The following is an 18863-nucleotide window of genomic DNA, read 5'->3' on the forward strand; positions in this document are numbered from 1 at the left end:
GGGTTTTTTTTGTGTGTGTGTGGTTTTTAAAAAATGTGACATATAATTCACAGTTGATGGCACAAGTCTCTCTTTTTTTTTAAAGAATTTATTTATTTACTTAACAGAGAGAGATCACAAGTAGGCAGACAGGCAGACAGAGAGAGAGGGGGAAGCAGGCTCCCCGCAGAACAGAGAGCCCAATGCAGGGCTGGATCCCAAGACCCTGAGATCATGACCCAAGCCTAAGGCAGAGGCTTTAACCCACTAAGCCACCCAGGTGCCCCATGATGGCACAAGTCTTAAGTGTATACAGCTTAATCAGTTTTGATAAATATATCCACAAGGATAATCACCACTCCAATCAAAACAGAACATTCCCATCACCCCCAAAATGATCCTCTCTGTCAAGAGGTCAAGCAGTCCCTAAGCACAGCATGGTGGCTAACAGACCACGAGGGTCACTGCGGAAGCTGCTAGGTGAGCCTGCCGCATTTCCCTAGCCTCAGCCAGTAAGAACACCCCCACACACACCCCACGGATCCACATAGCTTTCTACTCAGACAGCAAAAGCAAGACCAGTGTGGTGTCAGCTTTCCCAAGTTAGAGGACAAGAGTGAACTGGGGGACGGACGGAGTGATCGGCTGTGAGGACGTAGGTCTCTCCGTGGCTAGGGAGCCAACTCAGCAACAATCGAGCCATTTTCACGGCCTGCAGCTGCCCTTGACACGGAGGGAGGGGCCTCGTGGAAAGCCCCACAGATGAGCTAGGAGGAGGGATGAGAGAGGGCCTGGTGACAGTGTCCCCACACTGTCAGGCTGCTTCTGTCCTCTGGCTCCAGGCAGAATCAGAAAGCATTCTGCCAGGTGCCTGGGCGCTCAGTGGGTTAAGCCTCTGCCTTTGGCCCAGGTCATGGTCTCAGGGTCCTGGGATAGAGCCCTGCATCAGGCTCTCTGCTCAGCGGGGAGCCTGCTTCCCCCTCTCCCTCTGCCTGCCTCTCTGCCTACTTGTGATCTCTCTCTCTCTGTCAAATAAATAAATAAAATCTTAAAAAAAAAAAAAAAAGAAAAGAAAAGAAAAAGAAAAGAAAACGTTCTGCCAAGACTTGGGTGCTTCTGTGGTCAAGCCTCACCTTCGTGGCCTCTCGGGCGCTGGGCAAGAGCATCAGGGCTCTGTGCTCCCTGCCGCTCTACTTCCTGCTGCCCCAACCTTTCACGTATCCAGCCAAGAATTCTTTGCAGGAGCATAGCCTCTCCATCAGAGAGCTAGTCGTGCTGATGGGAGCTTGGACCAAATTCTTTCTTTTTGTCTTAACATCAGATGACAGTGACCACAACTGTGCCTCCGGGTGGAGTGATCGGGCCCAGGTGGAGGAGAGACCACAGCCAGGCTCCCTCCTTAGAGCCAAACCATGATGTCCCAGATGCCACTGGGATCAACCTTAGAGCCACCCTGTTTGTAAGTCGAGAGATAGATCACTCCATTTTTCCTTATTCATTAACTCGAGTGCTACAAGAGTTGTTGGGAGCCGTGAATATGCTGCCTTGACTGGCCAGCGCAAAGCCCAGAGCAAAAGGATTGTCCGTCACCACTTGTACTACAGACTTCAGACTGGTTTGTATTTGGCAGGCCAGTAGAGTCCTAATGTCCTCAGGCATAACCAGAGCAGCAGGAGAAGCACTAGGTTAGGCTCTCCCACCCCTGGCTCTTTTTTGCTGCTGTAGGGCCCAGGAGCCTGGTTTCCTGGAGGTAGGGATGAGAGGGGAGAAGAAAGAGTAAAGGGAACTAAATATGGGGTTACAGTGAGTCAAGGCCTCTTTTCTTCCTCTCAACCTTACAGTTAAACACTATCTGGATGAGAACCGCCCCTTCCTGGAATTGCCATGTTCAGAAATCACACTGCTTCATCTCAAGGGTGCGCTCGGGAGCTGAGGGTCTGTCATCTACTTACCTTTTTTTAGTTTTTCCTTTAAGGGCGCATTCCATCTTTCGTTGGCACCTGCTACCTGTCAGTGATACAGGGCATGAAATGTCCGGGGAACGCTGCGGGTAGTTACCACGGCTGAGTGCTTTTGGGCATGAAAGCACCACTGTCTGATTGGATGTTTGGAGAACGCATATGTGCAACCCCACGCATTTAGGAGTCTTTGAATGGCACGCCCCACATCTACTGTGCAGACGGGAATTGCTGTCCATATCTGGAAAAAGCTGCCGATAGCAGTCATGGCCCAGGAGTACCACTGAGCAGAAAGCAGGAGACCCATCTAGTCTCTTTGTCACGACCAGCCAGGTTCAGTGCCCCAGACTTCTGTCACTCCCCTGTGTAGCTTGTAGTGTTGGCATCTTAGGCCACACGCACTGGCCGATAGTCCAGGGGTATCAGCCAAGCCCTGGGTTACAGCCAGCCAGCCATGTCCTGTGTGATCATCGATCCAGGTGGCTGTAGTTCTTACCTGGTACAGGTCTAACCAGTTGGTTCCACTGATGTTCATGGTCAAAGTGTCCTTTTTCCGTGGGTAGCCTGTTTTAGTCAAGAGTCTCCAGAGAAGAACCAGTAGGATGTATGGATGCATGTGTGTTTAAAGGAATAAGCTCCTGCAACAATGGAAGCTGGCAAGTCAAAAGTCTGGAGGGTAGACCAACAGGCTGGAGACCCAGAGACGAGTTAATGCTACACTTAAAGTCTGAAAGCTGGGAGGTGGGAGACCCAGGGAAGAGCCGTTCAAGTCCAAAAGCCATCTGCTGCAGACTTCCCTCTTGACTGGGAGAGGTCAGTCTCTTGTTCTCTGCAGGGTTTTGGCTGATTCGATAAGGTCTACCCACAATATGGGGGAGATTTGCTTTTCCTCAAACACCATCAATTTAAATGTTAATCGCAAAAAAGCCTTCACAGCAACATCCAGAATAATGTTTGACCATGTATCTGGGCACTATGGCTCAGCCAAGTGGACATGTGAGATAACCACCATGCTTTCTGTGGGTTGTGAACAGGGACACGTGTTCCCATAATCTGTTGTCATAATGCTCTTCCTACAGGAGTTAGGACTGGTGGCAAATCACAGAATTCAGCTAGTCCTGTGGCATCACTGGAAAGGTGTACTGCAACCCAAGCCAATGAAGGCAAGATGATTTTCATCCTTTGGATGTAATGGGATGCTAAAAAAGGCATTAGCAAGCAATGTCTCCCACCACACCCAGGTGTCTTCTTCAGTCTGTGCCATGAGCTCTGGGACTTGTAATAATCTGTGAGGCATCACAGGCAACTGACCTTTATTAGTGGCCACTCAGGACTATTATAAGGAGATATCAGGTCCTTGAGCTCCCTTAAATCTACTAGCTCCTTCGTCAAGACAGTAGCTCCCCTCTTCATCCCCCTGTCCTGCTCTGCTTCAGGGTGACCACTTGTCCCTATCCTAATGACCACAATCCTAATCGTGACATTTCCCCTTTGGGAACATCCCTTACAATCAAGAGACGTTAACACACATACTCAAAACTTCTGCTCCCACAATACATTCAACAGTATTAGTTACAACCACTTGGGTGTGTGTTGGCTCAAAAGGGCCCGCTCCAGAACTACAGCAATCCAGTGTTCAATTTGTCCAAATCTAGTAAGGGTGAGCTCTCATCCACGCCTGTGGGGATGCCCCAGTATCACAGTGGCCCACGGGAGGCCTGAGAGGGTTTGGGAATTTTCATCGTTCTCAGTTTTCTAATTCACCTCAACCACTACATAAGGCCTCTGGTTTCCCCTGGGGATAAAAGGACCTTGGCCTCCAAACAGCCCCAATTTGTCTATGAAGGGGGTCCAGGATAGCGCAGAAAGTGTTGGGTCCAACAGTAGTCTGAACAGCACAAACTTCAGCGGGAAGGTCAGGGCTTTTTCGGTGTCTCTCCTGTCTGTTCAGAGGACATGGCAAAGCTGGCGCAGTCATGGCCCACATGATTAAGTCCCATTGGCCGTCCCAGGACGTGATAACCAGAGAGATTTTTTTTTTTTTTTTTTTTGGTCACAGTAAGATTATCACTTTCCTCTTTCGGGAACCCCTGGCACAATAGCCAGGTCCAGATGGCCTGGTTTCTCCCCCAGCCTTGGCCTGGGGTGCATTATCTTGGCCTTTGCCAAGGCTTCCATTCTGGAAAAAATTATCATGCAGTAGCTGAATAGTTTCCCGGAGACATCCTCAGAGAACAAGAGAAGACTCCATTTCTCCTGCAGCCTGGTGGTGGTAAGCAAACGTTCGAGCTGACTTCGGATGACTTTTAGTTATCTGGACACTTGTGGTCTCCGTTATGAATGCAGGTTCCCGAGCACTGAACGGAAGGGGTAGCTTCTCCCAGCATGATCTGAGGATGCCCGTCAGATGACAGGAGTTCATCTTGGATAGGCCGCCATTTCAGTATAACCGTGAAGACCCACTGCACAAGCCCTAACTTATCTATATCTTCCTCTGCCACATCCGTGACATTGGCCGGCACGGTCGTAGCCAGGGGGGCATGGAGCATGGGGTCAATTGTGAAGCACCAGGAGGACCTCTATTCCTCGTCAGCCTGTGGGGCAAAGCACCCTCGTTTGCTAGTCAGATGAGTCTTGCTTCTATGGTTTCACCGGACTTTTGTTCCAATCTCTCATTTCCCTCCTGTCTCACTCACTGTAAGAGTGGACCCCATTGCATTTCAGAGTGGCGGACTGCCCCTGATCACCAGGTAGCGTTCCGTTGCCATCACAGTAAGAGGGTGAGCAGTACTGCTGTGTGCTTTCTTCAGCTCGGTGAGAAACTCCGTCTTTGACTTCTAACCCTAAACACCAATGTATGGGGCTCCTGGTGGCCTCGGTCAGTAGAGCGTGTGACTCTTGATCTGGAGGTTGGGAGTTCGAGCCCCACGTTAGGGGTAGAGATTACTTAAAAGTGAAATCTTAAAAAAAAAAAAAACTCTAATGGAACTATTTGGGATCAGGGATGATGGCCAAAAACTGCCTGTCTCTGACGTCACCAAACACGTCAGCACGAAGTGGACACTGAGGGAGGCAGATTTCTCTCTCCTACTTGACCTGATGTTCCGTACAGCCCTATCTCTTCTCCAGAGAGACTGGCCTTATTGGTCCTACAGGAAGTGCGGTGTTGGGGCTAACGGGGCACAAGAGTCACTGTTGCCGTCACTAGGCCCATAGACTGTCTCATGTCATAGACTCAGCTAGGAAGGAGACAAGCCCCAGGGCATCCAGATGGCTTTTTACTCACAGACGGCAAAAGGAAGACCAGCATGGTGCCAACTTCTCACACCCCTAGTCCCACAGGAGGACATCGAACTGGAGGGACCGGGACAGGAGGTATGGTGGGAGGTCAGTGTGGCGAAGGAGCCAACTGTAAACTATAGCCAAGCAGGGGCATGGCCTCAGGCTGCTCTCTACGAGGAGGTGGGGGGGGTGCAGGTGACGAACCCTGCACTCAACCGTAACTAGAGGGATGGGATGAGGCATGGGCTCGTGGTGATCTCCCACAGATGGGGAGGCTCCCCACCCGGCTGCCTGGGGCCTCCTTGCTGCAGGAGGAATTGTCATGCATTCTGTCAAGGCTCAAGTCAGTCACCTCAATCCTTGCCTACACAGCCTTCGGAGAGTTGTCAGGATACTGGGTGAGGCTGTGACCCTGCACTCACACCTCTTCCTATGGGTAACCCTCAGCCCCAACCACGAGTCTGACATCTCGATAGCTTTGTTTCGCCTGTTCTTGAATTTCATGAAATGGAACCATAGAAGGCACATTTTCTTTTCTTTTCTTTTTTTAAATGTGGTAAGTTTTTTTTTTTGTTGTTTTTGTTTTGTTTTGTTAAGATTTTATTTATTTATTTGACAGACAGAGATCACAAGTAGGCAGAGAGGCAGGCAGAGAGAGAGGGGAAGCAGGCTCCCTGCTGGGCAGAGAGCCTGATGCGGGGCTAGATCCCAGGACCCTGGGATCATGACCCGAGCTGAAGGCAGAGGCTTAACCCACTGAGCCACCCAGGCGCCCCTAGAAGGCACATTTTCACGTCTGGCTTTTTTCGTCGACGTGTCATTGAGATTTGTCAATGTTGGTATGTGCACCCGTGGTCTGTTCTTCCTTATTGCTAGAGAGACATTTGGGTCATTTCTGGTTTATTTTGATCCTAACCTCGCTCTCCTTCTGGAATTTCCATCACTCATATACTGGAATCTCGTTTGTTCCTTAGGCTCCCATTTCTCTCTTTTTTTTTTTTTCCCAATTTATTTGATAGAGAGAAAGTCGGGCACAGGAGGGGCAGACGCAGAGGGAGAAAGAATCCTCAAGCAGACTCCCTGCTGAGCACAGAGCTCAACACAGGGCTCCATCCTGGGACCCTGAGATCACCCCCAGGGCTGAAACCAAGAGTCAGATGCTTAACCGACTGAGCCACCCAGCTGTCCCTGCTTTCTCTATTCTTTTTTTTTTTCCTCTCCCTATACCTCAGAGTAGATACCTCCTATTAATCCATCTTCAAGTTCACAAATAGTTAATAACTATTAACGATAGTTATTTTTAAGTCCTTGTCTGCCAGCTCCAATGTCTGGATCATCGGTGGGTCTGCTTCTATTGTTTCTTTTTTCTCCTGTTCATAGGCCCCATTTTCTATCCCCTTTTGTACATGTTTTATAATTTCTGATTGTAGGTTGCATGTGGGGTATAAAAGAAGGGTATATTGATGAGCACCGAGTAATATATACAATTGTTAAATCACTATATTGTATACCTGAAGCTAATTTAATACTATGTTAACTACATTGGAATTAAAATAAAAAACATATAATAATCTTCAAAAAGGAAAAAAAAAGGGTAGGACTTCAGACTATGTTATTCCTCTCCCTTACCCTCCATCCCAAGGGAACCAGTCACCTCAATGTAATCAGGCACTGAGAGGAGTTGGGGCAGAGCTACAGTTCTGGTAAAATTGAATCTTTTTCTGGATTGTCCCTGTCCCTTAAGAGTGACCCTCTTGGATTTGGGGTTGAAAGCCTGGCCAGCCCGTATTGCTCTAGTCCTTCAAATTCTCTTCTGAAATTCTGAGGTTAGCTCTTTAGCCTCCCAAACCACCCAGGTTCAAAATCTGGCCAGTATTTTGAGGTGGGGCAGTCATTATTTTAGCCCCCACGTCTTTAAACACTGCAAGACTGTGGGACTTGCCTTTCTAGCCCAGCCAGTACTCAGCTGGCTGCAGTGCTCCAGAACCCAGCAAATGTTCCATGGGGAAAACTGGCTTGGCTTTCCAGGCTCCTCTAGTGCCCAACCCACGACACAGTCCTTGCAAGAACCACACACTGTTCGTTTCTCTTTTTCCCATTAGAGTCTCCCTGCTCGGGGCAATGCTGCTCACTGGAGATGCCCCAAATCAACAAATGTCTGGGAGAAGAAAATAATCATCTATCATCAGTTCGCCTTGGAGGGTATTTTTCCCCCTGGAAATTTTGTTCATCTGGTCCTTATTCCTTCCACCGCTCCTCATTCTTTTTAAAAAATGATAATTTTCAGGGCACCTGGGTGGCTCAGTCCATTAAGTGTCTGCCTTTGGCTTAGGTCATGATTCCAGGGTCCTGGGATCGAGCCCCACATCAGGCTCCCTACTCGGCAGGGAGTCTGCTTCTCCCTCTCCCTCTGCTTGTGCACTCTCTCTTTTTCTCAAAAAATAAATGAATAGGGGCACCTGGGTGGCTCAGTGGGTTAAGCCTCTGCCTTCGGCTCAGGTCATGATCTCGGGGTCCTGGGATCAAGCCCTACATCGGGATCTCTGCTAAGCAGGGAGCCTGCCCCCCTCCCCCGCCTGCCTCTCTGCCTACTTGTGATCACTCTCTAATAAATAAATAAATAAATAAATAAATAAATAAATAAATAAAATATTTAAAAAATACTTTAAAATATTTAAATAAAAATATTTAAATATTTAACATATTTTTTAAAATTAGAAAAGTAAAATAAAAATGATTTCTATGTCACTTCCTCCTAGCTGTTACAATGGGAGTAGTGGTCTGTGGAGACCCACCTACCACATCCTACCCAGAAAACAGAAGTTCTTTGGTTCTGCTTTTTATCACTTCTAATGATAAAGACTTCTTAGTATTTTTTCTTAATCACACTCTAACTTGATTTCCTCTTGTTTACACAAGTTACAGTTTTTTTTATCTCTGTCAAAAATAGATGTGAACTACTTCCTCAGCTTTCTCAAGGGAAGGCCATTTTACCCCAAAGCTCTTGTTGCCTTGTTCTTGGGAGCAAGAGATCCTTCCCGGTTTCTGTTTTTCAGTTTGTTCTTCGTGCCCTTCTCTGGGAAAGTTTCTGATGATTTTATAGATTTCGGGGGTCTTTATGGACCTAGAGGAGGAGGTGAGAGCTCCCCGCTATGCGACCCCGTTGCCCAGTAGACTTGTCTTGATGGATGAGCTCCCTGGGAAGCATGTTCAGTCACCCCAGCCCCCTTTAAGGGAGACTCGCTTTCCCTGACTCCCCTCGCCTCTCCCCTGAGTCTCTTATGACTGTCACACACATCATCATGTCGCTACTCCGACATTTGTCAGCTAGTGACTTTCCAACATCAGTGGCCAGGCTTTGCCTCCATTTGGGCTTCTAGACTTCTTTATTTTACTTTTTTAAATTTTTTTTGTCAGAGAGAGAACACAGAGGGGGAGGGGCAAAGGGAGAAGCAGGCTCCCTGCTGAGCAGCGAGACCAATGTGGGGCTCCATCCCGGGACCCCCGGGATTATGACCCGAGCCCAAGGGAGACGCTTAACCCACTGAGCCACCAGACCCACCCAGGGCTTCTAGACTTCTGTGTCGCACCTTCCTCCCCACAGGCCCCTCAGAAGCGCCGTCTCCAAACTCCCCGCCGTTCCGCAGTTCTGCCCTGCTGCCCGCGACCCTCCTTCAGGAAGGCCACGGCCACCGCCGGAAGCCTGTAGACGGTCTCCGTCTCCCCCGTGTCTCGCATCCATGGGCTACGGGCCGGGTCAGCTGTGACCCGCGGACACTGCCGGTCCCCCCCTTCCCCACGGCCACAGCACGGGCCCGCCTCCTCCTCCTCAGGCCTGCCCTCCGGAGGCGCGCACATGCCAAGAGCACTCAGTGGGCGCAAGTGGTTTTATTATCTCCGCCGGGACGGGCCGACCCACCGGAGCTGCGTGGCTGCCGGCAGCGCGGAGTGGGGAGGGGCCGGGGCCGGCCGGGGAGAGGCGACCGGCCGCAGGAGCCGCAGGGCGGGAGACACGAGCTGGCGGGCAGAGGCCGCGGGCGGGACCCGGGCCGGCCTCACCGGTGCCGCTTCCGGATGCTCTGCAGCTCCTGGGAGATGGCGCCGAAGCCGGGCCGCTGCGCGGGCTCGTAGGCCCAGCACTGCTCCATGAGCCGGAACACGGCGTCGGGGCACAGCTCGGGGCAGGGCAGGCGCCCCCCTGTGGGGACAGGCACGGGGGCGCGGCAGCCGTGAGGCGTGGGCGGGGGACCGGCAGCCCCTGGGGTGCTCCCGGAGCACGGGGAGCTGCTTGCGCCAAGGGGTGTTCTCAGGGCAACTCCTCAAGGGCCCCGAGGACGCAGAGGCTCTGACCCCGGTCCCACAGCACGCAGCCGGCCCTGCAGGCCCGATCGTTTGTAGTAGGAGGGACGCGGGAAGCCCTCCCGCCCTTGTGGTGACGGGTTAGCGCCACAGCGCTGGGCCTATGGTGGCGGCCACGGGATGACCCTCGCTCTGCCCTCAGGGCGGTCGGGGACCCCGGGGAGCCCAGCCCAAGCCTCGGGAGAACCGCGTGGGTCCAAAGTGGCCACCGTGCGGGGACGCCTTACCCTTTTCCACAAACTCCCGTGTCTGCTGGTTGCTGAGGTTGGGGTACGGGGGGGCCCCCAGGCTGAAGGCCTCCCAGAGCAGGATCCCGAAGCTCCACACGTCGCTCTCGGAGGAGTAGCGTCCTGCGGGGAGGGCGGGCGTGAGCGGCCCCGCGCGCAGCCGCAGTGAGGGGGCTCAGCCGCGGGGCGCCCCGGGGAAGGCCCGGCTACCGTAGTTAAGAGCCTCCGGAGCCGTCCACTTCACCGGAACTTGTCTGAGGCCCCCAGAGGCTGCATAGATCCCATCGGCCTCCTCCCGGGACATCCCGAAGTCACTGATCTTCAGGACGTTCTTCTCTGTCACCAGGCAGTTCCGAGCCGCCAGGTCCCTGGGTGGGGGCGGGGAGGGGGACAGTGTCCATGCAGCCACCGCCCCTGCCCAACCCCACGCTCCAGGCACGGCCTTGGACAGAGCTGCTCACCAGCCCCAGCCCCTGGTCTACGGGGGACAGGCAGCCGCCAGGTCTGGAGTCCATGCCTGCCCTGGGCGGGGGTGGGAGGGGTGGGGGGGTAGAGATGGTGTCCAGGCCGCGGTGGGGGGGCCCTGCCAGCTCTCACCGGTGGATGCAGCACTTGCTCTCCAGGTACTCCATGCCCGCGGCCGCGTCCCCCACCATCTGCAGCAAGGTCTTCATCCGCAGGCGGGAGCCCTCTGTCCGCAGGAAAGTCAGGAAGTCGCCCCCTGGGGGTGGGCAGCAGGAGACCAGGTGAGCCACGGGCGGCTGCTTCCCCCTGAAAGCCGTAGACCAGCTTCCTCGGCTCACCCTGCACGAGCTCCATGACAATGTAGATGGGCTGCTTCTGGGTGCAGACGCCAATGAGACGCACGATGTTGGGGTGGTTGTACTGCTTCAGAATCCTGGGGGGCAGCACCACTTAGCACCCTGGCTCGGGGAGCCCCAGGAGCCCCAGGGAGACTGAGGGAAGACAGGAGAAGGCAGCAGACGAGGAGGGCATGGCCTGTGAGGCCAGCAGACCCAGACACCTTCCCTCAGGTGGGCCACTGGGCCTCTACCCCTTGGCACTAGGCGGGGGTACCACCTGTGCAGTGCAGGGTGAGGGGCATGAAGATTAAGCCAAGCATGTCACCTCATGCCATGCACAGAGGAACCCCCTGTATGTGGAACTGTGGGGTTGTTGCTTTATCACACACCTTGCTTCCTGCAGAAACTTGGCCTTGAGGTCAGGTGGGAGCGTCTCCCGACAAGACTTCACAGCCACCAGAGTATTGTCCGCCCTCAGGCGTCCACTGAACACTTCACCGAAGTTCCCCTGAAAGGGCGCCAGGCTCCTACCAGTTGTCCCCAGACCAGGGTCCTCTTCCTCTCTCCCAGGGGCTGGCCCTCATCTTGTCCCCACCCACCCTTCACTGTCCCCACACCCAGACTGCTCAGCCGTGCTCCACAGGCGTCTACCCCCTGGGTGGGGGGAGCCAAGGGGGTGTGCGTGGGATAGGGAGAAAAGGTTACCTCCGACGTGCCACATTCACAGGGAGAAGTGACACAGAAAACCCCTAGATCTTTCCCTTGGATTGAAAACCCATTCTGATTCTTAAGGAAGTGACTCTTTCCTTAGGAGATATTTTATGGCTCATGGGTATTGCCCCTGAGGAGAAAGGGCCTGGGTGGGGTGAGGAGGCATGGGGATGCCGGCGGAAGTGGTGGACGGAAAATAAGGGCACGCAACTCACCCGCCCAATCTGCTCCCCCAACACCAGGTCCTCGTGGTTTAGCACCCACTTGTCCTGGGGAGGGGGGGGAAGGGGGGTCGGAAGTCGGTGAGGGGATGGGTGCTGGGCCCTGCAAGGGACCAGACGTCCCCCACCAATGCTGTTTTTCATTTCTTAGCACTTCGGTTTATTGGTCTGAAAAATGGGGGTTGGACAGTCTCAGGATCACACTTAGAAGACTTTGGGGACCAGGCAGGTGCCCTCAATGAGGAAGGCTCAGCTCTGTGTGTATGCGTGTGTCCCATGGAATGGGCATGGCCTTGAGATTCCAAACCTAGAGGGAAGCTGGCCCCGAGGAGGGTGGAATCACGTTGCGCCCCCATATAGACAGGAGCCTGGGAAACCCTTCCTGCTCTGACGCTGTGTGGCCTGGGTGGCATGGCAGGGCCGGGCACAGGCTCACCTTGGGCACAGCCCTGTTCAGGACGATACCGCTCTTCTTGGTGAGGGGCTGCTGGGAGTGCAGCAGGTGGTCGATGAGCAAGGGGATGCTGGGAAAGCCATCCCCTTCCAGTCGGTATAGGTTCTGCGGGGCAGGGGAACCCAGGGTCAACGGCCTCCTCTTGTGGGGGGGAGCACCTGCACTGCAAGCCTGGAGCCCTCCTTTGGGGGGGGCACCCATGCCGAAAACCTGAGCTTGCAGCACAGACGGGGTGCTCTCTGTGGCCCCTTTCAGCTCCGCCAAGGAAGCAGTGGACGCAGCAGCCAGTTCCTGCCCTCCCAAGGCCATTCCCCTGCGGAGGCGGGTGGGGGGCGAGGCAGGGAACCCCAGAGGGCAGCCCCACTCACGTCGGTGGACTGGATGATGAAGTGCCGGGGCTGGCCGTCCCACAGCACAGACAGCACGTACTCCTGCTTGCCCTGACTCTCTCGCACCAGGAAGTCCCCGGAGTGTGTCAGTAGCTCAGCGACCTCTGCCCGTGGGATGGCCCCGTGGTACCACAGCTGCTCGTGCAGCGGCTTCTGCACCTCTGGCACGAGCTGCAGGGGTGGAGGGAGCTGGCAGGGATTGGGGGGGGGGCGAGGAAAGGTCATTCCACCAGTTTGCCAGGGGAGGCCACCAGGACAGACAAGGGTCAGCTGGGGTCTCTCTCTCGCTCACATATGTCCCTCGTCCTCACAAACCACCCACGTGCCATTAGAGCCCGGGTCAGGCTCGCTCTAGGCAGAGCTGGGAGGGGGAGCCCAGGCCGGCTGATCTCAAACCAGGCTTCTGCCTTCTCCTCCAGGCCCCCGCTGCCCAACTACTCCCAGAGCAGGGACAGCCGGGGGTACCAAGGCTGCAGCACACATTGCTTAACGGTACATGTCGGAGACCCCTGGCCTGGCCCACCTCTTGGAGAAGGGCAGAGCTGCAGGCCCAGGCTGGGCTCTACTCACCGAGAACTTGGGGCGGAAGATTCCCGAGATGTGGCTCTTAAGGATCTCCAGGGTGGGTGTCCTTCCCCCTTCTCGCTCCTGCTCCTGAGGCCAGGGACAGACGTCAGCGGGTGGCCAGGCTTGGGGAGGGGGAGGGCAAAAGTGAGGAGCGCGTCCCGGGACGGGCGGGCGAGGCCGGCAGGGCAGGCGGTGGCTGGCAGCTCACCGAGGACGACGTGGAGTGGCGGTCGTCCTGCAGGAGCAGCACGGGCGGGGGCTCCCCGGGGCCCAGCTGCTCCAGCTTGGCCTGCAGCAGCTCCTGCTGGGCCTGCAGCTTGGCCTGGCTGCAGAGAGCCACCTGCAGCCCCTGCAGCGCCTCCTGCAACACTTGCTTCTTGGCCAGCAGCTGCACCCTGCGGGGGGTGGGGGGCGACGGGGAGGGGAGGGGAGAGGGGCTCAGCCCTGGGGGGGCAGCCAGCAGCGGTCCGCCCAGCAGGCGAGGGGGGGCAGGCCAGGAAGCTGCTGTGGGTGAGCCGTGGGTGGGCGAAGCGCTCACCGCTCCCGGGGATGGGTGTTCTGCTCCTCGTTCCAGAGGTCGCGCTGCAGCTGGGTGACCGCCTCCTGCCGGCTGAGCACCGTCTCCGTGGCTGCGGCCAGTTCATCCGTCACTGAGGTCAGCCTGTGCCCGAAGGAAGGGCCGGGTGAGAGCCGGGCCCCTCGGATGCACCGCCGCGAAGCCAAGCAAGGCTGGTGGGCCGCAGCTCTGCACAGGCGGCGTCCGCTGCCCCCCGCCCCTCCCCCCAGCCCCGCCCCGCCCCACGCACGTGTGCTGCACGCTCTCCACGGTCAGCTCGTTCAGCTGCAGCTCCCCTGCGGCCAGCGGCTCGCCCTCCTCAAGCAGTGACTCGTCGAAGGTGACACAGGGCGGGATGTCAGGTGCGGACCTTTGGGGCGACAGTGCCCCGTCAGCGAACGGGCTAGAAGCCCTGGTGTCCGGCAGGAGCAAGGAGGGGCTTACCCATACTGTCGCAGGAAGCCTTGGTACTCGGCCTCGGGCTGGATGCGGGCGACCGCTGCAGCCATCTCCAGGTGAATGGCCGCCACCTCGTCCTGCACCAGGCTGCTAATCTCCAGGTACTCCTGCAGGATCTCCTTCCTGCCCCCAGACAGGAGCCCTGGTCAGTGGGGCCTCGGGCCGGGCCAGGTTGGGCAGCGTGGGGCCCCTGACGCTGGCTTTGGAGGGGCCAGTGCTTGAGCCTCCCCCTCCCTCTCATTTACCAGCCAAATAAATGACCACAGGCAAGTTACTCAATGTCTCCCTTATCTCTGCTTCCCCGTGTGTGTCACAGGGACACTGGGCCTTGTGATAAGGACCCAATGAGAGCTGGGGTGCAGAGCATGTGGTGTGCGCGGACTGCTTGGTAAATGCAAGTACAGGGGCACCCATCCCGGGCCGCCAGCCCCATGCTGGGGGGCTCTGGGCTCTGCTGTGCTGCTGGCCCTGCACCCACACGTCCAGTCCCAGGCCCTCCCGGAGCTGCAGCCTCACACAGCCACGCACCTACACGCACGTCCCGCCAGACGTCCCTGAGACACTGTAACCCCTGGAGTTGAAAGGCAGACGCCTGTCTCCTTTTCTCTCCTTCCTGTCCACATAAGTCAGCGGAAACTCCAGCTTCCCCAGACACCATCTCACACCTCACTTCTGGTTCATGAAGAACAGGCCCGGCTCCACCTCGGGAGTACCCCTATGGAGACGGCGCTGGCCCAGCAATCTGCACTCCTGCAACAGTCCCCGGCCTGGCCCCATGAATTCTCTCCTCCACACAGCAGCACTCAAGTCCCCCAAAGGCCTGCTGGCCCCTCCATCACCCGGCAGTGCCCCAAACCTGGACCTGTCCGACCTCCCAGCCTGCTCTGGCCCTCCCCTCCCTCTGCCTGGCCTGCACTGGCTGCCCTGCTGCTCCCGGGATTTCAGGCACTCTCCCACCCCAGAGCCTGTGCACCTGCATTTCCCTCTTTCTGGAACGGTCTTTCTCCAAACATCCCGTCTACCCGCATTCACCTGGGTATCTCTGAGGCTTTCCCAGAGCACTCTATGGAAAGCTCTCCCTCCTCCCTGCCCGCCTCCCCTCCCCTGCCTTTCTCTGTACCACTTACTGCCATCCCACACATGCTGCCCCTTGTCATTACTCTTTTCTCTCTCCAGTACCGTGAATGACCCTAAAGGACAGATGCTCTTGTCTGTGTTGTTCCCTGCTGTACCCCGGAGCCTAGAATAGTGCTCCGTTCATACAAGAGGGACCCTGGAAAAGCACGACCCAGACACCAGCCGGCGGACTCCACATCTCAGCCCAGCACCTGCTCCAGAGGGCAGACTCGGCCTCTGGGGCTGGCGGTGGGGCTTAGGGCAGGGCAAGGGCAGCTGGGACTGTGGCTTACAGGATGCAGGCCATCTCCTGGTGCAGGTCCTGCAGCGACTGTAGCAGGCCAGGGAGCAGGAGCTGGTGGTGGTGCTGGTGGTGCAGCTGCGCGGCCCGAACACCCAGCACGTAGCGGTTGTGATGAGCAAACAGCTTCCACAGGCTGCGTACATACTTGTCCTTGGCCTTGTCTCGGTCCTTGTCTGCAGGGTGCATGGAGGGGTCGTGGGGGATGGCACAGAAGGACAGGCCCCTATGGTGGGGTCAGGGCTGGCTCGGGATTCCCTCTCTCCCAGAAAGGGAAGCCACACACCTTTGCTGGCCTCCTGGTACTTGCGTCTGGCCTGGGCACTGTCCCGTGCCAGGACTCGGTACTGGCTCTTCAGCTTCTCGATGTCCTGGTTGTGGGCCTGGGGAGAGACGAGGGGCCAGCGTGGGCTAACAGGTTCCCAGGGCCCAGGAGAGTTCGGCCTGAGGTGAAGCCCTGCAAGGGTCCCGCAGTCCTGGCAGGCCGCGCGACCTTGTCTGTCCTCCGGGAAAGGCCTGCAGGCCTCTGGGGCCCAACACTGCTGCTGAAGTGAGAGCAGAGGAGCTGGCGTGAGGGCAGGAGCCTGGGACAGGCAGAGAGGGGCGCTGGGCAGGCTCCACCTGGCCCTCCTTGACCTAGAGTGGTACCTGGAGGCACGTGTGGCCAGGGCTTGGTTTAACGCTCTGTTGGTGCCATCTTGAAACTCTTCATAATTTTTTGACAAGAGGCCCCACATTTTCACTTTGCATCAACTCCTGCAAATTCTGTTCCTGGTGGCAGGAACAATGGATGGCCAAGAGCGAAGTTCTGATCCCAGTTCCCCTGTTTATGCACTGGGATCCTTTGGGTAAGTTCCCTCCCTTTCCTCTAAATCTTAGTTTCCCAGTCTGTACAACAACTTAAAACAACTTAAAAGAAAGACGAGACAAATCTCTTAAAGGGCCAGATGGTAAACACTTCCTCAGTCTCTGTTGGAATCAGCTCTGTCGCTATAGGTCTGTAACAGCCCCAGGTAACGGGAAAATGAACAAATGGGCATGGCTGGGTTCCAGGAAAAGTACCCCATAAAAGCAGGCTGACCCCCGAATTAGATGCACTTCTGGGGAGCCCGCTGGTGGGCGGACAGTGGCCACCAGGGGCCGCTGTGGGTCCGTGGGAAGGCTGGGTTTGGCACAGGTGGAAGGGGTGTGGCGCAGGGGTGCTGACCAGCGCTCCGAACCGGGCAGGCTCAGCAGCCTCCAACCCGCTCCAATCGCTCAACCTCTAGACCGAGCAGCAGGGCCGGTTCAAATGCTGGTGGGCTGACTTCGCACCTCCGTGTCCCCACAGTGGGGGCCCCACTGCTGCTTGTGGTATCTCTGACGCCTTGCGAGGAGCCCGCCTAGACCAACAGCAGACAGACCAACCCCAGCTGCTCTCTCGGGGCCTCAGAGCCGGCTGGCGCAGGGCAGTGAGGGGTGGGGGTTACAGATCTGCGCACCCTGCAGGCAGTGGCTGGATCACTCACCTTTGCCCCCAGCACTTGGCTCGGGCATGCACTTGGGGGACAGAAAATGCAGAGGGGCCTTGCTACAGACCAGCCCAGGAGCGGGGAGGAGGGACGGAAGCTAGGGCAGGCCTGCGGTCAGGGACTTGCACTTCCCCCGTTAATCCAGGGGCTCTTGTGCAAAACCAGCCCATTTACTCTCGGCCTCTGGGCAGCCATGGCCAGGGGGAGCCCAGGGCCCCCGGCCCACCTTGGTGAGGTCCTGCTGCAGCTGCTGCCACTGCTCGCCGTAGGTCTTGCGCAGCTGCTGCCGCTCCCGGATCAGCAAGCCCAGCTTGCTCAGGGGCCCTGAGTTCAGATCCTCCGCGTGCTGCCTCAGCAAGCGGCTCAGGCCCTCTGTCTGGCTGGTGATCTCTGCCCAGGACTGTAGACATGGGACAGGCGAGACAGGGAGTGGGGGCCAATGGCTCCCTGGCCCGGGCCTGCCAACCCTCCAACCCTCCCCAGCGGGCTCTGGGAAGGGAAGGGGGCAGGCAGACAGAACTGTCCCTTCTCCCCCCCCCCCACCCCCGCTTCCCACACCACCGAAATTCCTCAAAGGCAGGAAGGGGACGCAGAGGCCTAGGGTTCCCCAGAATCCCCACCTGGCTGATGGGGCTGTTGGGGCTCATGCCCCGGCCCCCACTGTCCTGCAGGGACATGTGGTGCAGCAGCCCCGCATACTCCCTGTCGCTCTTGACCCGCTGGGCCATCCACTTCCTCATGCCCTCCAGCAGCCGCAGCTCGGCCTCCTGCATCTGCTGTAGGGCCCCATGGCCCTGGGCGCTGCACAGCTCTGAAGAGAAGCCCATGGTGCCGTCCTGGGGCAGAGAGAGGAGGGTCCACAGCTGGGTAAGGCGGCAGCTGAGGATGGAGGGGCCGGCCAGAGAGGGGTTGGCAGCCCGGCAAAAAGGAGCTGCCGCTGGTCAGGAGGTGGGGTCCTCTCCTTCTGAAATGCAGCCATAGATCCAAAACGGCAACTTGGCCTGGGACGCCCGGCCCTCCTTGCTTCCCGAGTCTCCGGCCAAGGCATGGCGCCAGGGGACCCCTCCCTCCCCAGGCCCTCCTACCCCGCACCCTTCTCAGGGGCTCGGGCTTCGGGCAGACACAGCTTGAGCCGGGCCCCTGCCGTGCCACGCGCGCCCCGCCCGGGGGTGTCCCCACTCCGCACCCCCGGCCCCGCTGCCCCCCGCCCCCCGTGCGCCTCCGGGGCCTCGCGGCAGGAGTTACCCGCGCGGGCAGCTGCTCCGGGGCTGCCGAGGACACCTCCGGGACGACTCCTGCCCGACTGCGGCCCGGGCGACCCTGGCCAGTTCCTGATTCGGCTTCCTCCTGCCGCGGTTTCGGCTGGCCGGCCGGGGCGGGCCCGGCGAGGGGAAGGGGCGGGCGGGAGGGCCGGCGCCCCCAACGCCTGTCGGCCCCCCTGCCCAGCGCGCCGCGCGGCCGCGGAAACGGAAGGGAGGAGGGGGCCGGGGAAGAATGGCCGCGCGGAGAGCCGCCTGCCGGCGCCCCCAGGGCCTGGGCAGCGCCCGGGAGCGCGGGGAAGCTGCCGCTGCGCGGTGGGGGCCTGGCGCCCGGCCAGGGCGGCCCAGAAGGGGAAGGGGGAAGCCTGCTCCGGGCCTCCCCACCCCATCGGATTCCCCAAGGAGCGCTCAGGCGCCAGCCAACATGTGAATAAAATTTCCAAGTAAATATCCCCGAGGAGAGGCCTCCTTCTCCAGCACAGGTCCTAGGGAGCCGGCCGCCACCCACCCCTACCGGAGGCAGGGGCTTTCTGTCCCAAGGGAACCTCCTCCCTCGGAGGGGCTAGGGCAGAGGGTCTAGGGCGGGGGAGTCGACAGGTATGGAGTTTCCTGACGGGACACCGGCCAGCAAAAAACCATCCATCTTGGTTTTAGTCAGGCCCCACCGCAGACCTCAGCCATACAGCCAAGGGAGATCCTGAGCAAGGGGGA

General features: G+C 57.5%; 1 protein-coding gene across 2 annotated transcripts; it reads right to left on the reverse strand.

Annotated features, from left to right (window-relative positions):
• Nucleotides 1–9203: 9203 nt before the first annotated feature.
• Nucleotides 9204–18340, reverse strand: FES (FES proto-oncogene, tyrosine kinase). Of its 2 annotated transcripts, XM_032836971.1 has the most exons (19): nt 18139–18338; nt 17514–17729; nt 17120–17293; nt 15669–15765; nt 15375–15558; nt 13951–14088; nt 13757–13876; nt 13489–13611; nt 13159–13345; nt 12954–13037; nt 12363–12572; nt 11977–12099; nt 11535–11588; nt 10998–11116; nt 10609–10703; nt 10403–10526; nt 10016–10173; nt 9806–9928; nt 9206–9417 (listed from the first exon to the last, which is right to left on the reverse strand). In XM_032836971.1, exons 2-19 carry the CDS (start codon nt 17718–17720, stop codon nt 9275–9277), a joined length of 2463 nt encoding a protein of 820 aa, XP_032692862.1. In that variant the 5' UTR covers nt 17721–17729; nt 18139–18338; the 3' UTR covers nt 9206–9274. The 2 variants fall into 2 exon arrangements, with proteins under 2 accessions (XP_032692863.1, XP_032692862.1); XM_032836972.1 differs by lacking the exon at nt 11535–11588 and having other exon boundaries at nt 9204–9417; nt 18139–18340.
• Between the last annotated feature and the right edge of the window lie 523 nt (nt 18341–18863).

This window comes from Lontra canadensis, unplaced genomic scaffold (genome assembly GCF_010015895.1).
Source record: "Lontra canadensis isolate GAN:19392208 unplaced genomic scaffold, GSC_riverotter_1.0 scaffold94, whole genome shotgun sequence".
Classification (NCBI taxonomy): domain Eukaryota; kingdom Metazoa; phylum Chordata; class Mammalia; order Carnivora; family Mustelidae; genus Lontra; species Lontra canadensis.

What these genes read in the sequence shown, in the direction of transcription:
- FES (XM_032836971.1), bottom strand. Translation starts at nt 17,720, where the DNA reads ATGGGCTTCTCTTCAGAGCTGTGCAGCGCCCAGGGCCATGGGGCCCTA. An exon ending in CCAACAGCCCCATCAGCCAG is followed by an intron (nt 17,294 to 17,513) that starts GTGGGGATTCTG and finishes CCATGTCTACAG; the next exon opens with TCCTGGGCAGAGATCACCAG. An exon ending in TGTCATGGAGCTCGTGCAGG is followed by an intron (nt 10,527 to 10,608) that starts GTGAGCCGAGGA and finishes GCCCACCCCCAG; the next exon opens with GGGGCGACTTCCTGACTTTC.